The 10,367-nt window shown below is 46.7% G+C and overlaps 1 protein-coding gene across 1 annotated transcript; it reads left to right on the top strand.

Annotated features, from left to right (window-relative positions):
• Positions 1 to 703: 703 nt before the first annotated feature.
• NANOS2 (nanos C2HC-type zinc finger 2) lies at positions 704 to 1,177 on the top strand. The gene is made up of 2 exons (XM_060257535.1): positions 704 to 788; positions 852 to 1,177. Exons 1-2 carry the CDS (start codon positions 704 to 706, stop codon positions 1,175 to 1,177), a joined length of 411 nt encoding a protein of 136 aa, XP_060113518.1.
• Positions 1,178 to 10,367: the final 9,190 nt, after the last annotated feature.

Consider the following 10,367-nt stretch of genomic DNA (forward strand, 5'->3'; position numbering starts at 1 on the left):
TTGGACTGGATGGGCCATTGGCCTGATCCAACAGGGCTTCTCTTATGTTCTTCTGTGACACAGAGTGTTGGACTGGAGGGGCCATTGGCTGATCCAACATGGCTTCTCTTATGTTCTTCTGTGACACAGAGTGTTGGACTGGATGGGCCATTGGCCTGATCCAACATGGCTTCTCTTATGTTCCTCAGTCTTGGCGTCCAAACAAGGAGTGACAGGTGGTGTTCCTGAACTGCTGTGTCCACCAAAGAGTGGAGTCCAAAGAGTCCAAACGAGTGACAGGTGGTGTTCTTGAACTGCTGTGTCCACCAAGACAACCTAGGCAAGGTGAAGCCAAAAACCGCTTCCACTTTCGGTGGTAACAGCAGAGCTGAGTTTGTGATCGAGAAAAGGGGAGGTCTTTCTTGGGGGTCAGAGACTGCCAAGGGTTCCTCACAGAGAACAGTTGCTGTCTTAGACACCTCCTAAGGCACCAGAGAATGGAGGGCACAAAAGAGATGGAGGAGGAAGATTTGGAACCCCTGGCCCTTTAAATCACAGACTCCTCCTTTCCAAGTTTACATTGTCTAAATTGAATGTGTGTGTGTGTTTTTTGGGGGTGGCCACACCAATTAAAAGTACTGTTCCTGAATTGCTGAGATCACATGCCGGGTTGCCCTCATGAGCAGTGAATCTCTCTTGGCTTTGCCATCTGATCCTTCCCATCATGGCTGTTGAAAGATTTGATATGTGGAAGGATTACCTCAACCTCTCCAAGGTTGTGGCAGAGATTCTTGAGGACCGGGAGAAGGGCCAACATGGGTCTCCTATCTCAGATGCCCTCAAATCTGACGGACCATCAACTTCCCTCCAAGACCCCCTGGGACCTGTGGCACAGTGGCCCACTGGGAATGACGCCAGTGGCAACAGCAGTTCGGAGTGCGGCAGCAGCGGAGGGACTGACCAAATATGCCAGTTTTGTAAACACAATGGAGAGTCAAGGAACGTATACTCCTCCCATCGGCTGAAGAGAGAAGACGGGAAGGTGGTCTGCCCCATCCTGCGCAATTACATCTGCCCGCTCTGTGGCGCCACCGCCGACAAGGCGCACACCTTGAAGTATTGCCCGCTCAACCAAGGGAAGCAGTCCTTGTACCGCAAGAGTGGACGCAATTCCGCCGGACGCAAAGTCAAGAGATGAAGAGATGGCGTGGAACCCTCAAGGCCCAGATGGGACTGGATGGGTTAGAAGAATGAAAGAACGGAAAGTGTTTTGGATGAATGCCAATGAGGAAAACACGTTTATATCTTTTTGGGGAAAAATTTTTAAACACTTCTAACACAAATTGACATTTTTCTCCTTTGTTGTGTAACCTCTCCGGAGGGCCTTGCTTTGAATGATGTAAGTTGATTCTTATGATTCTCTAATGCCAAGTTGAATCTCAGTTTGTTAAGTTTAATAAACGTTTTGTTGTTCTTGCAGTCAACTCTTGATTATTATTATTTTCATAGCTAGATGGAATTTCTCCTCAGCGGATGGCCTGGAAAGAACTCATTGGCTCAACAGCTCTGTCCTAAAAATATTGATCTGGAACTAGCCCCCACTTAGACTGAAATTATACCTGGGGGGGGGTGTCGTGAAGGGTGGGCAGGAAATGGTTGATTCCTCCCCTACCATCCATTGGATTAGAAATCTGGTACAACTTCAGCCAGGGCAACATTTCTCATTTTCACACTTTCATAACCACCTGCAGGGACTGAAAGGAACTTCAGGTGGCACCTGCCGGTGTCGCTTTTGTTTGATAGACCTTCCCAGTGAATAAGTTTGGGATTCTCTTTGTGTTTTAGAATGGGAGCTTTATTGGCATAAAATGGGCAAATGCACGATACCGGCATATCGGTATGTAGTGTTGCTGCCAGCTCTAGGTTGGACGATACCAGAAGATTCGGGGAGTGTGTGTGTGTGTGTGTTTGTGTGGAGCCCAGACAGGGATAGCAGCAGGGTACAATGCTGTAGATTCAACCCTCCAAAGCAGTCTTTTTTTCCCCATGGGAACTGATCTCTGTTGCCCGGAGATCACATGTCATAGTAGGAGATCTCCAGGCCCAAACTGGAAGTCGGGAAGCCTACCCGTATGGAACACACCCAGCAAGGCAGAAGGATTGTTGAGCATGCTAGCAATTTGCTAGCAATTTTTTTTTTAATTTTGTAAAAAAATATATATACTAAATATTCTGAAGAATTACAAGCGGTAACAGAGTACAAATGCAAAATTTACGACCTCCAATTTAATTTTTATGCATAGTTCCAAGCAGATATACTTCTGTGTTCTTAATTCTGTCTTTCCTCCCCTTTTTTTCCTTCTCCTAAAATATCCCCCATTGTTTCCAAACAAGGGTTGTCAACAGATTTGGAAATATCTGGAGATCTGAGGGTAGAGGCTGAGGAGGGTGGATTTTAGCAAGAGGAGAGAGCTCCAGAGGATATAAGACTGTACAGTCCACCTTCCAAAGCAGCTACTTTCTCTAGGGGAAGTGGGAGAGAGAGAGGGAGGGAGAGATGAGCCATCTATATTGTCTAGAGATCAGTTGTAATTCTGGGAGATCTCCATACTCCACCTGGAGGCTGGCAACCTAATTTCCACCTGCCCCCGCCACCTGGTCCTGGTATTCTATGGCAGTCTCTGATCCAAGTATTTGTCATGGTTGGCCCTGCTTATCTTCCGAGATCTGACAAAATGAGAGCCAGTTTGGTGTAGTGGTTAAGTGTGTGGACTCTTACCTGGGAGAACCGGGTTTGATTCCCCACTCCTCCACCTGCAGCTGCTGGAATGGCCTTGGGTCAGCCATAGCTCTGGCAGAGGTTGTCCTTGAAAGGGCAGCTGCTGTGAGAGCCCTCTCAGCCCCACCCACCTCACAGGGTGTCTGTTGTGGGGGGAGAAGATATAGGAGATTGGAAGCCGCTCTGAGTCTCTGATTCAGAGAGAAGGGTGGGGTATAAATCTGCAATTCTTCTTTCTTCTTCTAATTACCAAAGATCCATCACAGCACATTCAGAACATCGTTTTTTTCTGCTGACCCCCTAGGAAAGTTCTCATTCCAAAAATCTATCAACATAGACCAGCCCTGGACAAAAAGTTCCAGAGCATTATTCTTATTATAATCCTGTTTTAACATTGTCATTTTGCATAACAAAAGCAAATTTTTCACAGCGGGATTTCATAGCCTGGCGAGGAAGTCTGTTCCCAAGGCTTTAACACTTGCACTTAGAAAAACTGTTTTGCACCAAGAATACCTAGGATCGATTGCCTGCTGCCATTTTCCTACTAGGCCCTGGCAGAATTGAAGGCAGTATTCCCCGCAAGGGCCACACCAAAGAAGGCCACGCCAAAGACATGCAGCAGGCCACCTTTCCAAATCTGGGTGTTCTTGGCCTCCAGGATGAAATCTCTTTGGTGTGGACCATGTTTGGAATACTTCAAGCAGTTATGGCCTCCCCGGTTCACAAAAACATACCATTTCAATGACTTTCACTGAAAAGGAGGTCCCAAAAAAGGCAATCAGTGTGACTGAAGGACTGGAGCATTTTAAGGGAAGCCTGAAGTATTTGGGGCTTGATGTTTTGAAAGAAAAAAAAAAGATTATTTTTGTGTTGGGAAGAGTGATGGAGTTTATGAAGTTACGCTAGGGTTAACAACTTCTAGGTCAGGGGTGGCCAAACTTACTTAACATAGAAGCCACATGAGAGCCAGTTTGGTGTCGTGGTTAAGTGGGCGGACTCTTATCTGGGAGAACCGGGTTTGATTCCCCACTCTTCCGCTTGCACCTGCTGAAATGGCCTTGGGTCAGCCACAGCTCTGGCAGAGGTTGTCCTTGAAAGGACAGCTGCTGTGGGAACCCTCTCAGTCCCACCTACCTCATAGGGTGTCTTTTTTTTTGGGGGGGGAGGAAGATAAAGGAGATTGTGAGCAGCTCTGAGACTCTGAGATTCGGAATGGAGGGTGGGATATAAATCCAATATCTTCTTTCTTCATCTATCTTCTTTCATAAGATAAATGTCAGATGAAGGAAGGAAGGAAGGAAGGAAGGAAGGAAGGAAGGAAGGAAGGAAGGAAGGAAGGAAGGAAGGAAGGAAAATGAGGAGGGAGAGGTGGAAAGAAAGCAACTTTAACTATAAATACAAATACATGTGACTCCTGAGTTCCAGTTTGGCAACCCCTGCTCTAGATGGTGGCTGGAGATCTCTTGGGATTACAACTGATTTCTAAGCAACAGTGATTAGTTCCCCTGGAGAAAATGGCTACTTTGGAAGGTAGGCTGCATGGCATTATACCCCACTGAAGTCCTTCCCCTCCCTAACTCCACCTTCTTCAGGCTGCACCCCCCAAAATCTCCAGGTATTTCCCAACCCAGAGCTGGTAACCTTAAGCTGTGTGTGGATATGTAGAACAATGTGCTCTACCTCTGGCATGATGCTCAAAACTAGGAACAGATAAACAGGAAGTATTCCCACCCCGCATACAATGAGCATGGAACTCGCTGCCACCTGTGGTTAGGGGTTGCCAGCTCTGTGAGAAATTCCTGGAGAGCTGGGGTAGAGGCTGGGGAAGTTGTGTTTTGGGGAGGGAGGAATATAAAGTCATAAGAACATAAGAGAAGCCATATTGGATCAGGCCAAGGGCCCATCCAGAAGCCCTCCCACTGTGCTCCCCCAAGCACCAAGAATACAGAGCATCACTGCCCCAGACATAAGAACATAAGAGAAGCTATGTTGGATCAGGCCAATGGCCCATCCAGTCCAATACTCTGTCACACAGTGGCCAAAAAATCCCAAGTGCCATCAGGAGGTACACCAGTGGGGCCAGAACACTAGAAGTCTTCCCACTGCTGTTCCCCCTCCCCCCAAACACCAAGAATACAGAGCATCACTGCCCCAGACAGAGAGTTCCATCTGTATCTTGCGGCTAATACCCACTAATGGACCTCTGCTCCAGATGCAGGGGAGGGACGGTGGCTCAGTGGTAGAGCGTCTGCTTGGTAAGCAGAAGGTCCCAGGTTCAATCCCCGGCATCTCCAAAAAAGGGTTCAGGCAAATAGGTGTGAAAAACCTCAGCTTGAGATCCTGGAGAGCCGTTGCCAGTTTGCGTAGACAATACTGACTTTGATGGACCGAGGGTCTGATTCAGTATAAGGCAGCTTCATATGTCCATATATGTTTATCCAATCTCCTATGTTTATCCTCTATGCTTGTAGCTGCCACCACTTCCTGTGGCAGTGAATTCCATGTGTTAATCACTCTTTGGGTGAAGAATTACTTCCTTTTATCCATTCTAACTTCAGCAATTTCATTGAATTACCACAAGTTCTTGTATTGTGAGAAAGGGAGAAAAGTACTCCTTTCTCTACTTTCTCCATCCCATGCATCATCTTGTAAACCTCTATCATGTCACCCCTCAGCCAATGTTTCTCCAAGCTAAGGAGCCCCAAGCAGTTGAACCTTTCTCCATTCTAGTTGCCCTTTTCTGGATGTTTTCCAATGCTGTAATATCGTTTTCAAGGTGTGGTCACCAGAATTGTACACAGTACTCCAAATGAGGCAGTACCATCGATTTATACAGGGGTGTTATGATGCGGGGGTTGTTTTGTAGAAAAATAGGTAGTGGAGCTCATCCAGGGATTGTTATGCAACTGCACCTACTATTCAATAGACAAGGAGGTGGAACTCTCAGAAAGGTTCAGGAGCTGCTCCTGTGAGCTCCCACTGAATCTGAGGCCTGCTGGCTGATTTGTTTTCCGTCCCCTTCCTAATAATCCCCACCATAGCCTTGGCCTTTTTAATTGCAGTCTCGACATTTTCAGTGAGTTGTCTACCATGACTCCAAGATCTCCCTCTTGGTCAGTCTTCGCAAGTTCACACCCCTTCAAGTTGCAGCGCTAGTAACGATTTTTGGCCCCGACGTGCATCGGTCTTAGAGTCCACCCTCCAAACTCTAAAGCCGCCATTTTCTCCAGCAGAAATGATCTCTGCCGCCAGGAAACTGGTTGTAATTATGGAGAAAATGGATGCTTTGGAGGTCGGGCTGTATGGCGTTGGACCTACTGAGGTCCCTGTCTTCCCCAGGCTCCACCCCCAAAACCTCCAGGAGCTTCTCAACCTGGGTTTGGCAACCCTAGCTCCACTGGTGGCCATGGGGACCTGGTGTCACGGCTGGGGAACTCTAATGGAGGATCACAGGGTTGCTCAGTTTGGGTCGGGAGATTCTGAGAGATTTTAGGGTGGGGAGTCTGGGGAAGACAAGGACCTCAATGGGGTACAGTGCCCTTGAATCCACCCTCCAAAGCATCCGTTTTCTCTAGAGCAGGGGTTGCCCAACTTGCTTAATGTAAGAGCCACATAGAATGAATGTCAGATGTTGAGAGCTGCAAGACATGAAGAAGAAGACGGCATTGGATTTATATCCTGTCCTCCACTCCGAATTTCAGAGTCTCAGAGCAGCTCACAATCTCCTTTCCCTTCCTTTCCCACAACAGACATCCTGATTCAAGGGTAGCTTCTATCCAAGTGCCGTGGTTAGGCTAAATGCAGGTTTATGAATGGTTATTTGTTTTTAGATGCATTTAATGGTCTATGTATATGTTCTTTTTTGGGGGGTTCTTTTTTTTGGGTGTTGATGTGTTGGTATGTTTGTGGAAAAGCACCTCATTTCGTTGCTCTCATTTTCTTTTTTGAGAACAATGACTATCTATCTATCTATCTATCTATCTATCTATCTATCTATCTATCTATCTATCTATCTATCTATCTTTTTTTTTTAATTTTTAGATTTTATTGATAAGAGTAAAGAAATCAAAAGAAACAGAAAAACATATATAGAACAAAAATAACAACATTCTCAATCACCCAGAAAAACAAATCAACACAAACAAGTATAAACATCTAACAAACAAAACACCTACCCAGCCATACACGCTGGGAGATGGAAAGGATTAAACATCTACATATTGAACAGAAAGAATGTCCCATATTTACTCAATTCCAGCATCTCTACTTTTTACCCATTTATAAACAGGATCCCATTCCTCTTGACATTTTTGGACATTGCCATTTCTTAATCTTGTAGATAGTAAATCAGATTCTGCGGCAGCCAACAGTTTGTTAATAAACTCATCTCTATTAGGAATTATGTCATTTTTCCAGTACTTAGCATATAGAATTCTAGCAGTAGTAACTATATACAATAATATTTTCAGTTTAGGAAGAGGCAAACTCTGTCTACAAATATTCAGCAAATACAATTCCGGTACATGGTTAATATGCATTTTTAGGATTTTTTGGATCCAAATATTCACCTGCGACCAATATTTTTTTATCTATCTATCTATCTATCTATCTATCTATCTATCTATCTATCTATCTATCTATCTATCTATCTATCTATCTATCTATCTATCATCTATCTATCTGTGAGGTGGGTGGGGCTGAGAGAGCTCTCCCAGAAGCTGCCCTTTCAAGGACAACCCTGCGAGAGCTACGGCTGACTCAAGGCCATTCCAGCAGCTGCAAGTGGAGGAGTGGGGAATCAAACCCGGTTCTCCCAGATAAGAGTCTGCACACTTAACCTCCACACCAAACTAGTAGAAATAAAGTGCACAATTGTATCATCCCAAAACCAGTGCCCACCCTCGGACCGTGGAAAAATTGTCTTCCACAAAACCAGTCCCTGGTGCCAAAAATGTTGGGGGCTGCAGCTCTAGAGGAACTCTGTGGCATGGAGAGCAGTTGCAACTCTGGGAGTCCTCCAGCTACCACCTGGAGGGTGGCAACCCCAAGGCCATCTTGCAGGTTTCCCAGAGGCATCTGTCTGCGCCCCCCCCCCTTGGCCAATAAGACTGCTCCAGCTGGACTTGACCTCTTGACTTCTTATAGCAATGGGGTGGTGGGGGGGGGACAGGGACGGAAATCTGTTTATCTCCTAGAAGAGACAGACTGGCACCACTTTCTACTCCGGAAGATTCTGGCTCACCCTGTCTGCCAAAACTGTCTGCATCAGCAGAGATCAGAAGAAAGGCTGTGGACACCTCCCCCAGCTGCCACCCCCCATTGTAGGTAAACAAAGTCAGATGGTCAATCAATCAATTGCATACGGTTCTTCTGGAGGTCAGCAAAGAACTGCTTGGGTTTGGAACCCAGGCTCAAGGAGAAACATAAGAACATAAGAGAAGCCATGTTGGATCAGGCCAATGGCCCATCCAGTCCAGCACTCTGTACATAAGAACATAAGAGAAGCCATGTTGGATCAGGCCAATGGCCCATCCAGTCCAACACTCTGTGTCACACAGTGGCCAAAAAACCCCCAGGTCCACCAGTGGAGGTCCACCAGTGGTGCTAGGACAATAGACGCCCTCCCACTGTGCCCCCCCCCCCCAAGCACCTAGAATACAGAGCATCACTGCCCCAGACAGAGAGTTCCAACAATACGCTGTGGCTAATAGCCACTGATGGACCTCTGCTCCACTTGAAGCTGTCTATGTTTGTAGCCGCCACCACCCCTGGATCACATGATAAAAACCGTAATTACCAGTTCCTCTGGAGGTCCAACACTCCTGTGGCAGTGAATTGCACGTGTTAATTACTCTTTGGGTGAAGAAGGACTTCCTTTTATCCGCTCTGAGTTCTCGTATTGTGAGAAAGGGAGAAAAGGACTTCTTTCTCTACCTTCTCCATCCCATGCATCATCTTGTCAACCTCTTATCAAGTCACCCCTCAGTTGACGTTTCTCCAAGCTATAGAGCCCCAAGCATTTTAACCCTTCTTCATAGGGAAAGTACAGGTGTTGGTAGGAACAGTGGTGCCCATGTCTCAGATCCTGGTCTGCTGCACTAACCCCTCTGGTTTTCCCACTGTGGTACGAGCAAGACAAACAGGCCACAGAGGGCCTACATGAATGAAGGATCTGCAGTCTTCTCAGGGCCTTCTGCCAAATTCTACAGGACAAGTATCCTTCTGGTGTGACTCACTGATATATTCATGTTTGTAGTTTGAGTATCTGGCTTAGACTGGGGCAGGGAAATCAAGGCTCAAATCCCCATTCTGCCACGAAAGTGTTGGGTTGGGCCAGTTGCACACATGCTCTCTCTCGCTGTCATCTTGCCCCACCTCACGGGTGTTGTGAGGGCAAGAGATAATTACAGCCCTTGCAGGAAGGTTGGCATAAAAATGTAATTGATATACTTGCTTTGCGAATTTATTTAAGAGCCAGTTTGGTGTGGTGGTTAAGTGCGCGGACTCTTATCTGGGAGAACCGGGTTTGATTCCCCCACTCCTCCACTTGCGCCTGCTGGAATGGCCTTGGGTCAGCCATAGCTCTCATAGGAGTTGTCCTTGAAAGGACAGCTGCTGTGAGAGCCCTCTCAGCCCCACCCACCTCACAGGGTGTCTGTAGTGGGGGGGGGGGAGAAGGGAAAGGAGTTTGGGAGCTCCTCTGAGACTCTGAGATTCAGAGTGGAGGGCAGGAATATATATATATATATATGTGTGTGTGTGTGTATGAGAGCCAGTTTGGTGTAGTGGTTGTGTGTGTGGACTCTTATCTGGGGAGAACTGGGTTTGATTCCCCACTCCTCCACTTGCAGCTGTTGGGATGGCCTTGGGTCAGCCATAGCTCTGGCAGAGGTTGTCCTTGAAAGGGCAGCTGCTGTGAGAGCCCTCTCAGCCCCACCCACCTCACAGGGTGTCTGTTGTGGGGGGGAGAAGACATAGGAGATTGTAAGCCGCTCTGAGTCTCTGATTCAGAGAGAAGGGAGGGGTATAAATTTGCAGTTCTTCTTCTTCTTAAACTGTAGATCTGGGTGGGCACGTTGATCAGAAGCAGTTGAACAGACTTTGAATCCAGTGGCACCCCTTTAAGACCAACAAGGTTTTATTCAAGGTTTTATCATTTCCCATTTGCATAATTTTCCAATCCAGAAGTTGTCCCCAGAAAGCTTGGAACAGCCAGATTCAAGTCCAGGGGTGTGATTTTCGAGGTGAGAGCTTTCGAGAGTTCTCTTTGTCGGACACCTTTATATCTGACTCTCGGAACCTTCAACCCTGAACATCTTGCTGGCTTCTAACGTGCCCCCTTTGGACTCGAGTCCTCCTACAGACCATCCTGGCTGCCCTCCAAAATGATGAACAGCTGGATTTTTTTGGAATTAGTTTAAAGTCAACTTGCAAAAAAACCCCAAACCCAACAAATTGCAAAGCGAACTTTGGAAGGATGCGTCATTCGTAGATTTGCCCTAAATGTCAGATACGAAGGCTCCCTTTCAAAGCCATTCTCTTCCAATGAGCATCCATTGCCTCTGGTACTATTCAATCCCTCCCCCCCCCCCCATAATACACTTAATTT

This window comes from Heteronotia binoei, chromosome 17, assembly GCF_032191835.1.
Source record: "Heteronotia binoei isolate CCM8104 ecotype False Entrance Well chromosome 17, APGP_CSIRO_Hbin_v1, whole genome shotgun sequence".
NCBI classification, from domain to species: Eukaryota; Metazoa; Chordata; class Lepidosauria; order Squamata; family Gekkonidae; genus Heteronotia; species Heteronotia binoei.